Raw genomic sequence first — 18434 nt, 5'->3', positions numbered from 1 at the left:
TGATCATTAGGGGACACCTGATACAAGGAGCAATTCTCAAGATAATTAAAGCTTTGATGCACAACATATATTCCCCTTACGGAAGTCAGTCACAAGAACTCTTCAAGTACTTCTGGATATTCTACACAACTACCTTAGGAAGGAATAAATTTTAAAATTTATTTAAAAATACTCTTTTATAACCAACTCAAAACTGAACACTATACAGTCAGCATGATTAAGGGTAAAAAACCTGGCACCAAGACCCCAACTACTGTAATGACAAGGCTTTAAAATTAATGATAGTCAATAATAAGATTATTCTTTATCTTCATACCAAGGTCATAAAGGATATCCACTTACTAAGAAAGCACCCTAAAAAGAGAGAAGATTTATGGGTTTTGCTGTAAGCATAACATGAAGATGCTTCAAATCAACTAGTTTATTTGTTGACATCAATTACCAGCTTAAAATGAAGGTCACCAAGCAATCCCAGGGGAGAGGAAAGGAAATAGTTATTCAACCATGACTCTTGTTATAAAACAGGATTTCAGGGTCAATCATCCATTCAAAGCTCTCAGAATTGAATATATATGTATACAAATGCCTCCAAGTGTTTTTACTGACTTTTGACTCGGTAAGATGTCATCCTGAACTTTCCTGTAGATATGCCAACACTATGGTTTTGATTACCCTTGGTGTTACTTTATCAGCCAGTAATTTCACTGAATCTCTCTGATTAGGAACCTTGTTATTATGTAGTCTCTCCATCTTCCATTATAACCACTTAAAAGTCTCAATGATCTTCTTTTCAGAATTCCTAAAATGAGAGAACCTACCATCAACCAGAAGATACCACCCTTCTAGTCAGTTGATATTGCTTCAATCTGTTGTTCTCCCTAAGAAGAGAGGGCAGAGTGACCTAGGTTTTCATTACACCTGCGTATATCTACAAAAGGTTCCATGTATACCACCTTTAGTCAGAGTACAGGTTTTGAGAATAAGGTAATCTGTTGCTTCAAAACAACCTGAGCCAAATCAGCCTCTCTATTGTGTTGGTTGTAGTTACCACTCATGATCATCAACTATGTATATAAGCAAAAAAAAAAAAAAGTTATCATCCACTTATTCTCTGGAACCTAAGATGAAATGAAGTTTAATCTGTCCCAAGTACCAGTACAGTATTTGAACCTGGTGCTGCCCAGGTATTTGTGATAAAACAGATTAAAATTTAATGTCTGCAAACTATCATGCCAGCAGTAGCAGCAGTTTGAACCATCCAATACCCAAACAGGTTACACCCAGGGCAAACACTGGCTGCTTATCTAAACAAATTATTTCTTGTATTCCATTTATAAGCAGCCTTAAAATAAAGTTATATAAAGACTTCTATTACATTACATGATAAAGCAGAATATGGGGAAAACATAAATTCTACTCTAAAGGGTTATCAATCAGCAATTCACGGACTCAATGTAAGTAATTAAAATGCAGTACGTAGTGGGATAAAGCCCTTGAAAGTGATCTGTAATATTGCTCACAATGAGTTTTATAAATCTGGGTTATTCTAATAAGTTCTAAACCTAACAACAAAGAGAAAAAGGTAGTGCCTTTTGACACCCTTGCTCTCCAGCGATTAATATTGTGCAACAAAATCAGAAAGGTGACAAACACTTGTAAATCTTCAAAGGATTGAAACTCAAAACAAGCATTTTGCACATAAAATTGGAAATCACTCCAAAAGTTCTTGGACGATTTTAAATTTTCAAACAATATTACATTCACCAATGATGGGAGGATATTAAACATTGTACTAGAAAGAGTGTGCAACAGTGCCAACAGTGCATAACAGAGACGTGACCGATCGCCCAAGCAGCTAACGAGCCGATCATTTGGTGAAGAGGATAAAAGAAAAGGAAAAGTAACAGAGACGTGACCGATCGCCCAAGCAGCTAACGAGCCGATCATTTGGTGAAGAGGATAAAAGAAAAGGAAAAGTAACAGAGACGTGACCGATCGCCCAAGCGGTTAACGAGCCGATCAGTGGTGAAGAGGATAAAAATTAAGTAAATTAAAAATTACTATACCTAATTAGATGGAAATGCCATAAATCTTGAAGGATTTTTATCCTCATCATTGAATGGGTATAATTGTTTGGTTCTAGTATTGAAGTATCATCAGTCCATGCTCTTTATATCATTAAAAGCCATAATAATTTCCATCAAAACCATTTGCTATACAGGTATTTGGATTATAAAAAGAGAAAATAATAATAAACAAATCTTATCACACAAATTTGTTGAAATTTTAATGGAAACACTGCTGAAATTTTAACACATTATTTAATGTGATAAAATTTCATATAAATCTACTACTGTAATAATAATAATAAAAATTTAAAAAATGGTTCCAGTGGGACGATGCCCTTAGATAGCAAGTAAAGCCTCTAAACACGTTCAACATGTTTCACACTGAATATAGTATGTGCAGATCTGATAACCCCAAGCCAGGAAACCCAGTGTAAACACCTGATGTGAAACTTACCTGAGATTCCACCAAAAAAATAAACCAGGATCAACTCTTAGTAGCCTTGGGTCAGAACCCTTATCTGGTAGACAATATTTTATAAAAGATATGGTAATCTATGCATTAGATTTTTGTATTACTCTGTACAAGGAGGTGTTGACCCCACAACTACCTTCCAGTTAACGGAGAACTTGAATCATTAATAACAGGAAACACTCTAAAAAATCTAACTTAGTACCCAGGCTTGTGTGGCCACAGAACACCCTATATAAGTGTCTAACTCTAATACCACAGACAGAATACTTAGCTGTCTGCAAGGTTAAAGCAGGAACAGAATGCCCATGCTGTGCTACGGGTGACTTTAGAACTAAGTTGGTAACTGATGTTAACAAATAAATGGGTCAGAGCATCTTATTATGTTCACGCCAAAACTGTCAAGCCTTCTACCTTTTATGGTACCTTTTTACAAAGTAGATATGCATTAGGATCCAGTTGTGAAGGTGAATTATCATATTTATATGATGCAGTAAAGCACAGTATCTCTCCTCTATCAAGGTAGGGTACTGCTTTCAGCAGGCGTATTTGCCAAAGCTTTGAAAAGTTCCCACAGAAGAATCTTGAAGAAATATGAGTTCTAAAATTTTAAAAATTAAGTCATTGCTCTGCCTCGTGTCTCAATGGGAAGCATCAATGCTGCAACAATGGCAAGAATGGCCACAATGCCATAGGTTGCTGTAGCAAGGTGTATAGAAGTGCGTGTTAGGACTTGTGCAACAACAGGTGTTAACATAGCACCAAAACGAGCCATGCCAGAGCACGTCCCCACACCCACTGCTCGCAGGGATGTTGGATACACCTGGAAAAAAACAGTGTTAGAATTTTGTAGGAAAAACACTTTGCTGAGTCACAGCCCTCTCTCTTTCACATGTGGCATATCCAATTATTACCTGTCCCCATTCATCTATTTTGTGTACAGTATATGTATGTATATTGTGGTGTGTGTGTGTATGTATGTGTGTGTTAAGTCATAGCTATATCAAAATATAGTTCAGTACACAGAAAATTTACACTAACCTCTGGTGTATAGACGTAGGCTGCCTGGAACACTCCCGAGATGATGCCACGTGCCATAAACAGTATGAAAGTGAGCCACGTTCGACTGAGGAAGCACATAATCTTATTACTTCTACTATATGGAGATAATTTGTATGCAGTAAAAACACTGAGTACCAGACTAAATAAGCCACAGTGACGTTGTTACTCAAATGGAATCCATTATTCGGACATCCTTATCAGCAGGGAGGCAAAACTGTTCAAAACAGCAGCCAGAATATTACACTAACACAGATTGCCTTATTTAAGTTCATAATAAATTACTTCAAGTAAAATAATCTTACTTATGTTATTCTTGCAGTAACTTCAATTGTTTTTATTTCAAGTGTTAATCGATGTAGGGTAAGGTTCTTGATTTTAGAAGCTTTAAGAGCCACAAAGAAGATTTTTTAAGGTTCCTGAGACCCAACATACATATGTATGTAAGTATGTATGTGGCATGGATGACCTTATGCAGTGTGAGATGAAGTGGATGATGTGAATTAAGTGGATGTGTTCATGAAATCCACTTCATTCTCAGGAACTTCATTGTCATAGGTATATTTAACAATGAGTAAAAGGGAATAGGTTCCAATCCTTTGTTATTTTGCATTTTAAATATGCCAAAAATTAGCAAAAATTACTATAACAAACAAAGAAAATATTACATAGCACATCATAAAATACAATAGCACACATTTTATATGCAAAAAAATAGATCCTTCTGCTCTTGACCCATCCTCTGGGTAATGTCAAGAGTGGATGAGTTCAGCCAGCCAGTTGACTGATGAGACGCGTGGCTGCTACAGTGTGTATGCTGTGACATCACATTGGGGTAAGTGTGAAGCATCCACAAATACGCTCACCTCCCACACAGAATATTGTTCGCACTTATGCTCTTCATTTTTCTTTTTTACAGTTATATATTATATTTCCTTCACTGTATTTCTAAGTTACATGAGAATACTGAAATGATTTTCCCGCAACTTTTACAGTTCCATTACATGAATTAGCGATAACATGTGTAGCCATCTCAAGGCCACAGCTGCTGGCGAGTGGACATGGGTGGATCACATTTATGATATACTTTTAGTAAATTCAGAGTTCTAAATTTCTGCATTATTCAGAAATAAAGCATTTATTGTCTACCATGGCTAACACTTCAAGTTTATCCTTCATGGTAGGATGTTTTCTGCTCTTTGGGCCCTTACTCTAACGTACTTGCTTGGGCATTGTTCTCACAATGTGTGTTATTTATATGCCACGTAAAGACTGAGTGCAGAACAGCTGCGGGCTGGGCTTACAGCACCACGTGGTCCATGCTGCGTCACTCCACAACTATAACAATGATCCGTAAGATAATTTTTCAAAATTTAAAAAATAAATTTCCAAGATTCGTGTCATTATTTTGTTATGTTGTTACTGTGGTGGTCTGGTACTCAGGGTTTTTACCGTAGTTATTCATTAAACTTTTCCAATTACAGGATCATAATTTCACAAGTTATATAAATACCCCAGTAAAGTAAACTCTCATAATTTCTGACTTCAACAATTTGGAATTCATTTTTTTTAATTTGTGGCTATTAAACAAATGTATACTGTATACCATTTGGATAAGTTCAGAATCCTGAAAGTTTGATACAAAATTATGGTGGCCTACTATGTCATAGGTTTGAGTCCTGCTTATCCCAGACACATGTGAAAAGGGTGTTATCCAAATGTGAATCTTAATCAATCAATCAGAATACAGTCCTCATATCTGAGGGTTGGCAACCACATTCCTCCACTCAAAAAATTTTGGGGGCGTGTTTAACAATCCTCCATGATCTTCTATCTCTCTGGGGACCCAGTATTTAATTTCATTCATCCATCCCATTCTCTGCCTTCCCCTGGCCCTCCTACCCTTAATTTTGCCCATTAACATTCTGTTATTATCCCCTCATCCTTAATTATATGACCAAACTATCCTACAAAACATAAATAACTTCCTCCTGTATTACCACAAGACAAATAAAATCCATAACAAAGAACAGACCAACCACCCAAATGGCTAGCAAGCGGATAAGTGGTGAAATGATAAATAAACAGGTAAATTAGTTTAAATGTGAAGGGGAAGAGAACTTAGGGTATACCAAGAATGACACTGGGAGAGGTAGTGAGAAATACCTAACCTCGGAGATAAGCGCCGAACAAAAGAGGCTGCAGGAAGCTGTGCAGCATGGAGAGCTGCCATCAAGTAAGCATGGCTAACCCATGTACGTGTGAAAAATGGTTGTAAAATGATGACAATGATGATCTCATCTGCATACACGAGTGTAGGTAGTATGATTCTGTTCACCCACCCTCCAAACCACATATTTTTTTTTAGTTTATGATTCCTTTGATAATTCTATAAAATAATTCAAATAAGCAATAATAAGTCTATCATTAATCAAAGAAAAGAAAAATATAATTGACTTACTTTGACGTGCAGATGAACAGCATGACGATGGCTATAACAAATATTATAAACTCCAGGGCCATTGTTGTCTTTCTTCCAAGTCTCTCTATGACCAAAATGGTAAAGAAAATACCTGTAGGAATTTCCTTATATTATTTAAGATACATTTTATGAAGGCTGGAAACACTTAAAAAATCTTATAAGTTTTGTTTTGGATAATGAGAGTTTGTCTAATGTCCTACCAAGAACATTATAGGCTGAGAGAGAAACTGATCATTAATTCTCAAGTTATGAACCCAAACCACTTATTCATTCACACTAAGACTGAGATGAGTGAATTTTAAATATATTATAAGGTATTTTTCATATATGATATGCAACGTCCTCTTAAAACTTCATAGATAACACTACAGGTATCTGTGAGCAGATATCAGTTACAAATATTCACATTTAAGGTTTTTAAAACTCATACCTGGAAATTCAGCTAATGTAGTCCAAAGAAGGTCAAGGTAGTCATCTGAACTGAGAGGACGACAATCTGCTGTACATGTGAAAGCACTGTTCATGCCCGAGAGAGCACAGAGGTTACCCTTGGCTTCAAACAGTTCTGTTGTCATAAGCACCACACCATAGTAGCAGAAGGCACATGATATCCTAAAACACAAAAAACATACTGTGAGAACGACATTCTAATACAGGGGTATCAGTAAAAAAAAAAAATTATTGGATATACTCTACAAGTCCCCAACTAGACAGCTAAACACTAACTAACCACCATGAACATTAAGGATTTACTGTATAAATTTTCCATCAAATATTTCACTCTGATTTTCCAGGAAAGTCAACTTTCTTTTATTTAAAATGGCAGGCCAATCAATGCTCCTCACTTCCTATCTTATCTGTCGTAATCTTCATCTAAATATTAAACCCTTGGCTTGCTCTCACCATGTACTACTGAATAACAATTGAATCTGAAAACAAGTCACATGATTATTTGTCCCAATAGGGGTTAAAAGTTGCAAGTTAGCCAACATTCTCTCTTCACCGGTTATACATTGAGATCCAATGGTTTTGATGTGTGCTCATCTCTAAGGCTAGTCGGGTTTTGAGAATAAATTATCTTCCACCTAAATGTTACTCATCACAGTTTGTTATAAATCACTGTACAGGTACTAGAACAAGAATACCGGGTAAAGAGATAAATGTTTTACCAAATAAACCACAAGAGCAGTGTTGTCCATTTTAGGTCCGGAACCAATAAATCCTTTATTCGTCCACGGTTCATCTGAGCAACATCATCAACAATCAGACGTCCCAGTAACATTGGTTTTCCTGGAAATAACAAGCAAAATATAATATTATACATTTTTTCCACTCCTACAAGACCTTCCCACAACAGAGCAGAATGGTAGTAACTGAGACAACAACACAGACTCTCTCCTTATTCACTATTTACTTGTTTTCTCTCAGTCCAACTAATTAATCAGGTTTGCTATTTTATTCTTATTACTTGACTGCCCCATAAACAGACCAGTTTGAATCTTTGATAAAGAAAGAATTTATACAAGATTATTGCTCTTTTTCACTTATTGTATCCATATTTAGCTTAAACAGTACACTACCTAAATATACTGATAAATAAACTCTAACATGAAAGATTAAATATGTGTAAACCATTTTCATCTGCAATCTTTTGAAGAGTTGCTAAAGCTTTTTCTGATTCTCCTGATGCAGCATCAAACCTCGCACTCTCAGGTAACCACTGCAACAAAAAATTTAAGTAAAATTAATATAAATTTTTAAATACGATATTAAGCAGTGAAAAAACATATCACCACCAATCTGACACACACTTAAAAACTGCTCCAGAATATGTCAAGCTTTCCATCTTTCAGCTTAGAGATCATAACTACAAAGCCAACACTGGCCTTGGCAACTATGCAGCCCTGTTTGATCTCTCTCAGCTTCTTTCTTTCTCAGGAGTACAGCAATTACTCAATGTAGGAGAAACCCGTTAAACACACAATTGACAAAGAGAAGTTCTAGTATACTTAGGGCCTCTTCCGCTGTTATAATCACCAAGACAAACTACATACATTTACACCCAGACCTTTCCATTTACACCCAAACCCACCCATTTACACCCAGAGTTCCCTTATACTGTTCCAGTCTCTCTTTTCTAATCCTATACATCTCAAGTTATTGGGTAGTGTTCTGCTGAATCTTCTCTTCATTCTAGTGTCCATCATCTATTCATTCTAGCAGTTTCTATCATCTATTCATTCTAGTCAGGCTGGATTGGTTCCAGCCTGTGTGAACCCCAAGGCAGTGTTTGGCTCCATTGTGGTGAATGTGAGCCATGCCATGTTATTGTCAGCCAACCTGTATGTGTGTTATATCCTGTTGATATAAGTATTGTTTCAGTATCAGGTATAGTACAGTAATTGTATTAAGAAGTACTGATATTTAGTGTTGTAATATCACCAAGATTCCTAGTTGTTGATACTAGTTAGTCACCAGTGTGATCTGTAGCCATGGTACTCGGTGTATTATAAGTAATAGTACAGTATTGTGAATGGTCTTCAGTGTGGGTAAGGATGCGATACAAAATAGTACAATTGTGAGTGTTACTGAAGTATTACAAGTGAGACCAAATAGTGTTGTTTTGTATAAGTGTTAAAGTAGCATTTAATAAGCATTGATTGAACCCAAGTGGCAGTTCCTTTAATTTGTAAATGATAATCCAAAATGAACAAGGCAACAACACCTCTTTCCATACATAGTACATAATTAATTGTAATTAGTGCATCACCCTTCATTCCTTCAAATATAATTTGATTGTCAGAAAATACAATACAGTATTTAGAATTCATGTACCTTGACCTCTCTGCCAGCTACCAAAGTTAATTCAGAGGTTTTACTGTTGAAACCATGATAATATTGTGTGAGGCATGTCTGGGTGATGGCAGCAATTACCAGTTGAAAAGTAATGAAAAGATCATAATAGGTTACTATAAATTCCTAGATATGCTCACAGGAAATAAATATAAGTAAATAAATTGAAAAGAATCTTAAAACAGAATCTGAAACAATTGATACGGAAGAATGGGTGGATTCTACAAATATCCAACTGTACACTATTACCTGTATGTGTATCTTTACTCCTGTTTTCATTTTGAGGATTGTTACACTTGTTCTGCATGATTTAGCTGTGTACAGACGATTGTCAACTAATAGAGAAACTGTACAGACTTTGAAAACTGGTAAAAGGTAATAATAATAATAATAATAATAATAATAATAATAATAATAATAATAATAATAATAATAATAATAATAATAATAATAATAATAATAATAATAATAATAATAATAATAATAATAATAATAATAATAATATATGAAAACTTGAAGTGTAATATACCTTAGTCACCAAAAATCTAACACATACTCATTAAGTAGCATGATTTCAACTAATTTTTTTAAAGGTCAAGTGTTTACCCACCTGACAGACAATCACAAAGAGAACCAGAGGGATGATAGAGAGAGCCAGGAGCCCTGTCCAGCCCATGGTTGGCATCACCCACAGGGCCAGGATAACCTCTGCACAAGCTCCAACAGCCCAAAAACACTGAAAAGTAAACCCAGTTTTTATCCTCACTCTTATACTGTATCCCATATTAATAACTAGAAATACAACTGTTTATAATCTATGAAGTAATAATCATGGAAAATTGAGTTTCACATATGATATAGCTTAATGTATGTAGATTTTAGAGGCAGCCTACATTATATACTGTTGGTGAAAAGTGGAGTTATTTACTAAAACAAAACACACTGTTCTATAATCATCATAAGAATTATCAACATTTTCAATTACCAAGGAAGCTTAGAGCAGTACAAAAAGGGAAGCATAAAAGCACTCACATCAAGCAACACAACACACTTGCCACGCTGGTGAGCAGGTAAGAACTCAGCATACAGGGTTACACTGTAAACAAATTTTCCAATTCTAAACTATGAACTTCATTGTATTTCACGACCAAGTGAAAAGGATAAAACAGGTAAAATGAGCAAAAAAGATTTCTACTAATAAAATAAAACAAATACAATTCATGTGGTCCACTAATGTGAATCTAAACAATGTACACAAACAAAGCAGTAAAACAAGCATGCAGTAAAAGCAACACAGGACATTATACTTGTTACTCACGACTGAGGTACACAGCCAATTGCAAATCCCACAAGTCCTCTCAATAACACAATCCAATTATATGTGGGGGCAAACGCAGAGAGTAATCCCCAATAAGCCAACATCACCGCTGCCAATCTTAAAGACTTCTTTCTCCCATACTTGTCAGAGAGATTACCCCAGAAGGCCGAACTCAGCATCATCCCTAATTAACAAAACAGAAAATAAATGAATAAATGAAAATACAATTTCTGTGCTTACTTCCTACATTACAACATTCAAGAACATACTATAATTATTGTTACAAAGTATGAGTTGCAAAAAGACCCTAAGTCACTCTAATACTCTTATCCTCTTCACCACTGATCGGTTCGTTAGCCGCTTGGGCGATCGGTCACGTCTGTTACTTTTTTTTTATCCTCTTCACCAAATGATCGGCTCGTTAGCCGCTTGGGCGATCGGTCACGTCTCTGTTACATATTGTTGGCAAGTACTGGGCATGCACCGGCTCCTGAATATACCTGAACCTGCTCCAGTGTTGGTCAAGTTTGGTCTTGAAAGAGCTCACACTTGGTGCCGTCACAACACTCTCTGGTAGATTGTTCCCAGAGTTCACAACTCTCACTCCCAAAACATTTGCCCTCACAGTTTTCTGGACTTGCGGCTTCTTCAATCTTGAGCTGTGACCCCTTGTGAAGCGAGCGTCTGCCAGCTCCAAGTAAGGACAATCGACTGAGTAGTGCCCCTTGAGATGCTTATACACCTCAATTAGGTCACCCCTTGCCCGTCTGTAGTATAAGCTAGGCAAGTTCAGGCGCTCCAATCTCTCAGGGTAGCTGAGGTGCCGAAGTGCAGGCACCAGTCTGGTGGCCCTCCTTTGAACATTTTCAACCAACTGACAGTCCCTAGCATATCTCAGGGACCAGATGAGGTGACAGTACTCCAGATGGGGAAGCACTTCACTCTTGAAGATCATTACGAGGGACGGACCGTCTAGATATCTGAACGACCATCTTATAAGACCCAATAATTTATTTGCCTGATTTGCCTTCTTCTCGAGAACTTCAGCTCATTGTCAACATACACACCTAGGTCCTTCTCACATTCAGTCTCAAATAGTGCACTTTTGGTTTGCACTAGGGACCTATTAACACACAAAGTTCTCCGCTAGTGGGCCTCCATCTGCATTTGCCTTGTAAACATACATCTAAAGGCTGGTTTTATAATAGGAATTTAAATCTTTTGCCTTTCCTGAGAAATAAGATTTTTTTTTATAAAAGAAGTCCCTTAAATTCAACCAAAATTATTTTATAAACTCTGTGTACAGTATACTGTACACTTAGAAATCTACCTTTTGTCAAATTAGCTTGAAGACCAATACAGTACTAACCAATGAAGACAGCAGTGGTGAGGAAAGCCTGCTTCCATTCTGAAAGGTGCCAATCACAGTGTAGTGCAGGGCCTAAGATTGCCAGAATCATCATCTCCATTGAGTCTGCCATCCAGCATAGTCCAGTGATAAGAGAGAGTTTCACCTGTCCAAGATAAAATTACTTAAATACACAAAGATTTTTTTTTTAAATGTCGTTACAATATACTGTACAGTACTGTATACAGTACTGTATAAAGTTAAGCACTTATGTTCAAGTATATTCTACACACTTTCAAATATACAGTACAGTACTTTATATATCAAGCTGTTTCACATACTACACAGGTAATCAAAACAGAGTAGTGTATGTGGATTCTGACAGATTTTTCAATAATTATATCTCAACATGCAAACAAAAATTGTTGGCTGACAGTACTTTGCATATTAGTTAGTCTACCTTACAAGCAAAATACAACTATTTTTATTACTATAAGGTAGCTAAGCTACCCTTGTAAATGACACAACTAGAATTCATAAGACAATGACAATTTGAGGATGCAGAAGACTATAGTGATAGGATAAAGCAAGAGTAACTCACACATTATACTCTGAATAAAGCTTCATCATTTAACTGTATTTTCCATGAGCAATATCAATAACTCACACCCGTATAGCTAATGTGGCTTTAAATAGGCAGGCTCAGGATGTATCTCTGTATAGTTTTTCTATTTCAAATTTAAACATTTAATTCCCAACTTTCAATCTTCATCAACACCCTATACACCTTTCAATGCAACAATGGGGATGCTCACAAGAAACCTCCTCCAAACACTGAAATCCCAAGTTCTTGGTAATTTTTTTTCCACAAGTTCATATGGCCTCAGCACTAAATATATATTTCTTTAATAATCCCTTTGTAATATGCTTCTTGAACATCATAAATCATTTTATTTCTTTCACTCTACTGTTTCCCATCATGTCCAACTAAAAGTGTGGGGCACACATTTCCTTCCATTCATTTTCTAACAAAAATAATGTGAATATTAATTTCCTACATTGGAATCTTTTTGTCCATTTCACAATCATGTTAGTCATCTGAACTGTACCTGAAATTTTCCAAATCCAAGAGCGTTGACAGCTTGATCAACAGTAAACGTGTCTGAAACAGAAATTCCAATCAACCACAGAAAAATTATTGTGTTTTATGCAAAAGAAAATGGAGAGATTGAGACTAATATCCCATTTCATAACTAAGCACAGACCAAGGGACTAATGCACAGTTAACAAACAGGACTCTTGGCATGTGTGATTGAAAATAAATTTACTAAAAAGTGCATCTTTCCCAACAACCACAGCCCCTAGAATGGGACACTTGAGGTGACAATTGTCAAATAGGGAAAAGCTGGGTCATCAGTGCTGCACTAACTCACATGCACACCATGATTCATGTTGCCATTGGTTATAATCTGGATTTTACCGCATCTTATGGGACATGAGATACAGTAGGAAGAGAAGGAAAGAGGGAGAGGAGAGAGAGATGAGGGTTGTATTTTTGAAGCGTCAGCGACAAATCCATTAGCTACTCGATAAGAGAAGGTGTGGTGGCCAGATGTGGGTTTTTTAGCTATAGGATGATAGTGTGTGAAGACAGTGAACAGGCGACGCACAGGAGGGCAGTGTGTAAGATGCAGTGAGCACAAGAGGTGGTCTGGTTACGTGTCCGGAGACGACTTCTAACCAATATCTAGCAACTGTGCGTCAGTGACCCAGCTACAGAGTTTAGTGTACGGTGATAACATCCGAAATCGTCCGCTACTGTTCTTACGCACATCATAACAACAGATCCGTCACAAGCGAGTTTGAGCAATTGTATTCAGCCAACTTGGGAAGTTAATCACTTGATTGCTATTATTATTAGATGTGAGTTAAATACAAGGTATGATGGATACTGTTTGTGTGTTTGGTATTTACAACTGATAGTGGGACATGTATTTCCAGGTATGACCGAATAAACATTGTCGTGTTTGTATGTAGCAGAGCTATCCAGAAAATTTCCTTAGAGCAAGGCAATGGCTGGACAGAGGCTTGTTACTGGAAATCCAGTTTAGACCATGACAAGTATACAGCTACAACAGTAATCACCAGAATTAACGAACTCATCCTCCTCTACAACCACAACTATCACACTAGATCCCCTTTCATACACACAGACAGACCAACCTTACCCTACATCACCTTTAGCAACAAACAACCTGGAAATTTTTTTTAGAAAAAAAACAGACCACCTCATTACTACTCATTACACACCAACTTAACCATAACATTAGAGCTACATACTCAAAACTCCTCTTCAATAACTACAAGGGAGTAAACTGGTTACAATTTACACACCAATTAAACAAAACTCTTCTTTTTCACTTGACATCTTTCAAAGCAACAGACTGCAGTTGCAGTCTTCAACAAATAAAAGAGACAATGCATTTCCAGTGCCCATATTACAAATCTAGCTCAACCTTCGCCCCAAAATAATGAACTTAATCAAACAACATCACCACTCAATGCTTAAGGCATCACTGACATCAACAACATGAACAAATACTGGAAATAATTAGAGATTATACAATGCAGTACTGGAAAAAATAATTATGGAACACAATCTCCAATATTCTTCAATCTAGAAATAAGATCACAGCTTTGAATTTCACTTGGTCAAATTTCAATGTTTTACACAATAGCAATGATTACTGATGCAACGTCAGATCCAGGGTGAGGGGGGTTTCTGGGGTCCAGATCCCCCTTTTCATCAGAAAATTCCAATACTGTACTTTTTCTTTAATGCAGTGTTGTACTCAGGCATTTTTGCATAGTAAAGCACATTTACTAAGGAGCTTAGAATATCTCCTAATATTAAGTGCACATGGCTTCAAAATGGTCTCAAAATGCCCATGATATTAAAAAAAAAAAAAAAACAGCTGGGTGAACTCGCTATGCTCGCCATGTTCCCCCACCCAAAACTTCTTGGACCCCCAATTTTGATATTCCTGGATCTGCCCCTGGGGCGCCATGTGTAACATACCATCAGGAACAACTCCTGAAACAGCAGCTGACATCTCTATCTGTGCTCCCGGGTCCAGTGAAGACAAATCAGATCTGTACGGAGTTCCTGACGACGACCCTCCGAGGAAGTCTCTTGCTTCACCGCTGCCAGCACCACCAAACCCCTGATAAGACCCTTTGTCTTCACGGCTCATGATGATGCTGGTGATGTCCAAACCTGCAAGAACTAAGATTTTCAATAACAGAATTATTGTACCAGCTGATCAAAACTGATTTGTTTGACATTTCTAAGCACATTTCTAAATGAACATTCACAAACCACCACAGTGTTATAAAAGTCCTTTATGTGGTCTTTACTAGGATAGTCTTGAACAAATATAAAAATTATTACCAGGTATCTTTATAACAATTTTAGACAGTGGTTACTCTACCTATAACCTTTTGGACATGGCTGTTTTGCCAGAATTCTTCTTCAGAAAGACCAATGTCTGACATGTCTTTATAAAGTAGGGTTAATAGTAAAAGTTAATTAAAAGCTAACAAAGCAAAAAAATAAATAAAACAAAATTCCCCAAGTTTAATTTTTCTTATACAAATTGAAGTACGTACATGAAAATGAAACCTCAGATACACTAAGTCTATACAAATTCTTACAAGTTTCTGGAAAATTCTGTGAAAAATATTGGGATTGATTAAAAATAAGATTGGCTAATCCTTATATACGACCGACAGACAGACAGACATAAATCCTCACTAACAATGCTCTGACTCAGCTATCAAAAGCAAAATTAAATTGATTACAAAGGGTTGGATGGCAACAGGTCCCAACATACAGCGTCTGCTACGAAATCCGCGGATTATATTCAAAGTTCCCTTAAGACAAAGACGGGGAAACAGAGAAAACGGGGGACGTTTCCACTGGGGGACTCGGAAGGTTTTGTGGACGTTTGAGCGTAATATGAATCCTTAAGGTTTTCAGGTTAGCCGTTATCACGATCATGACAATATACGAGAAAACAACCCAGAGAAACCCCCAAAAGTAGTAGCCAGTTACCAGAGTTGAAGCACAAATTTTTGATAGATTAATAATAATGATAAATAATAATAGCTGGTCTTTTGTTTCTCAAAAGCGCCAGTTGTTCTAAAGAATTCACTAGCGCTCAAAACAGTACAAAGTCAAAGACTTGAGCATAAAAAGAAATACTGTACTGTACTACAATAAAGGATCACAAAAAGTGAGTTCAGCTTCTACCATTCATATATTCTTAAGTTTTAATACTTCCTCAACCCTGTAATTTTCCATCACTGTACTCTGTTCAGGATCATAAGCTTTCAATTAAAGAAAGTTCTTAAGTCATAAAGGATCATCACTACAGGTACTACACAAAATCATTTCAGAATGTGTAGTCAGTGGAATTAGTAGCTTGGCCAAATACTTAAACTCACCAAACATTGGTGTCTTAAAAAGTCATTAGGCAGAATTTGAACTCTATCCTAGCTTTAATTGAAAGCCAATGCAATTCATTCAAGAATGGGGTAGTGGGAGTCCTCGGTGGGAGTGCAAAAATAAGCCTGGCAACCCTGTCCAATACTTTCTGAACTTTCTTCAGCAGACAGTTAGGTAGGCAGACCCATGAAGAGTTACAATAGTCAATCCAAGTCAAAATAAGTAAATTTAATTAAGTGTCACAAGACACTGTCTATCCAAAATCTGTTTCACAGCATATAGATTTCAAATATGAAAGTTGCACCTCTTAACTAGTGAATTTATATAGTACTCTTTAAAATTAAATTTTGAGTCAAAGTGCATCCCAAGATTACAAACAGAATCAACCAGACAGTGCAGTACTTACCCAAAGTTTAAAAAACCAAAATCATCTGTGCTGTCACCCCTCTATTTCCTTAGATAACAATAAACTCGGTTTTGCCATCATTAAGCTTAAGTTTTATCCTAGTTATAAAAATCTTAATATCAGACATCAAAGATTTCATTTATTTCCTCAGCATCCAACAACAGGAAAAGCTGTAAGTGCTCAGTCCTAAAAAACACACCAGTCTTCTACACCACCACCACCACCACAACAACTGGTTAATGCTCAAAATAGGAGTGTCAGCAAAGTTAATGGTTTTGGGGATTTTCTCTATTGAACATTTGGTACTTGAATGTACTTATAGTTAATGGATCCAGCATTGAAACGACTGTATAACAATAAGTGGGTAGTCTTTCTTGACCTCGGGGAGCTGAGACCTTGCCTTGCCTGCTGTTCTCACTCCTCACCCTGTGGGCTGGCATTAGGAAGGGCATCCAACTATAACAATTTGCTTCAACATGCCTCATGGAAGCTGAATCACCAGAGCTGTGCCCATCCCCTGGTCTCTGCTGCATTTTCTGGGCTGGCACCCTGGGTTTGCTGACAGGTAATCACAGCTATCCCACATAAACATGGAAAATGGCTGAAAAACGTTGTTGATGATGGGGAGGAGGTAAGAAGGTCAAAGCCTCTTTGCCATTTGGCATTTTCACAAAATGACAAAAAACATCCCTGTTTGCACCTGTATATCTGATTTTAATTGGAAATCAGACATAATTGACAGATGTTTAGGCAATTCACCAAAGCAATGAAGATACAAACTTAGCTTTTTCTAAGTAAAAAAAAACACACATCTACAAGTACTGTACTGTAAAGCATCTGAAGAAAATATGAATGGCTCCTGTATCATTTTACAAGTGGTCACCTCTCCAAAAGTGCTGACATAACTTTAAAGAAAATAGATTCTGACCAACTCAAGATACAGTACTTTACATTATTGTACAGTATATAATCAGACAAAATCTAAATATTATGAGACAGGTCATCTACATCCACTGCTGCCAGGTTGCCCCATAACACACACATTAAAAATCACTTTTAAAATGAAGAAATTGTTATGGTGAAGAGGGTTAGCACCAGTAGGACTTTCTGGAATTGCACCATTTTTTCAGATGTTGTTTGGATGATACAGTACTAAGTAAGAAAATAAAAATGATAATGCACAGAACCTATTAGAACCTGACCTAACCTTACCCAATTTCCTAACCTGTGCATTGTCATTTCAATTTTCTTAATGCCATCCAAACAACATCTCTAGAAAAAATTAACGAATTCAATCCCAATATAAATTGTAATAAATAAAGACCATGGAGAGTCACCACAACCTGAAAAGCAATGTGTGAGAAGAAATCCACAATGGCAGACAAATTGTTTATTCCATTTTGTCTACCATAGTCATGACTGCCCATCATGGACAGTGTGGATACAGCACACTGTATATGCCTTCGGTACACAAGGAGGCAGCATGGCCGGTACTGCACTCAACGGCATTCACTTTCCCAAGTTGTAAACTTAGGCACCCATTTACAGCAGGGTGAACTGGGAGTGCCCAAGGATTGAACCACTGTCCTCTGGAACAGGAGGTGAGCACTGCATCCACTCGACATCTGCTTCTCATACCAACACATAAAATTGGTTTCTTCCTGTGAATACTAAAACCATATTCTCATAAATTTACATTAATTTTTTCTTTATACTCACCTCAGAAGACTCAGCAGTGTTTCACTTAATGAGAAGTGTTCGCCAACCTGAGAACAATAGTCTTCCTTACTCCTCCACCAGTGATTATTATTGTCAGTGGTAAGACGTCAACCTCACACTACTCAACACAGCGTTTGACAAAAAAAATAGAGTTGCGTATTTCATTCACCAAGTTATAGTTATCAATAAGATAAACAAGTACTT

The 18434-nt window shown here is 36.8% G+C and overlaps 1 protein-coding gene across 2 annotated transcripts; it reads right to left on the bottom strand.

Annotated features, from left to right (window-relative positions):
- Window positions 1-1942: 1942 nt before the first annotated feature.
- On the bottom strand, window positions 1943-18351 carry LOC121868292 (synaptic vesicle 2-related protein-like). 2 transcript variants are annotated; one of them, XM_042368735.1, is made up of 13 exons: window positions 18231-18351; window positions 14678-14884; window positions 12708-12760; window positions 11620-11764; window positions 10251-10434; window positions 9965-10028; window positions 9543-9668; window positions 7712-7799; window positions 7249-7369; window positions 6510-6691; window positions 6059-6170; window positions 3580-3664; window positions 1943-3361 (listed from the first exon to the last, which is right to left on the bottom strand). In XM_042368735.1, the coding sequence occupies exons 2-13, from the start codon at window positions 14850-14852 to the stop codon at window positions 3155-3157; spliced, it is 1542 nt and encodes a 513-aa protein (XP_042224669.1). In that variant the 5' UTR covers window positions 14853-14884; window positions 18231-18351; the 3' UTR covers window positions 1943-3154. The 2 variants fall into 2 exon arrangements, with proteins under 2 accessions (XP_042224669.1, XP_042224668.1); XM_042368734.1 differs by having other exon boundaries at window positions 14678-14875.
- Window positions 18352-18434: the final 83 nt, after the last annotated feature.

Source organism: Homarus americanus, unplaced genomic scaffold (genome assembly GCF_018991925.1).
Source record: "Homarus americanus isolate GMGI-L3 unplaced genomic scaffold, GMGI_Hamer_2.0 scaffold19318, whole genome shotgun sequence".
In the NCBI taxonomy this organism is placed as follows: domain Eukaryota; kingdom Metazoa; phylum Arthropoda; class Malacostraca; order Decapoda; family Nephropidae; genus Homarus; species Homarus americanus.
The sequence above is the reverse complement of the archived record's forward strand: the minus strand, read 5'-3'. Positions and strand labels throughout refer to the sequence as shown.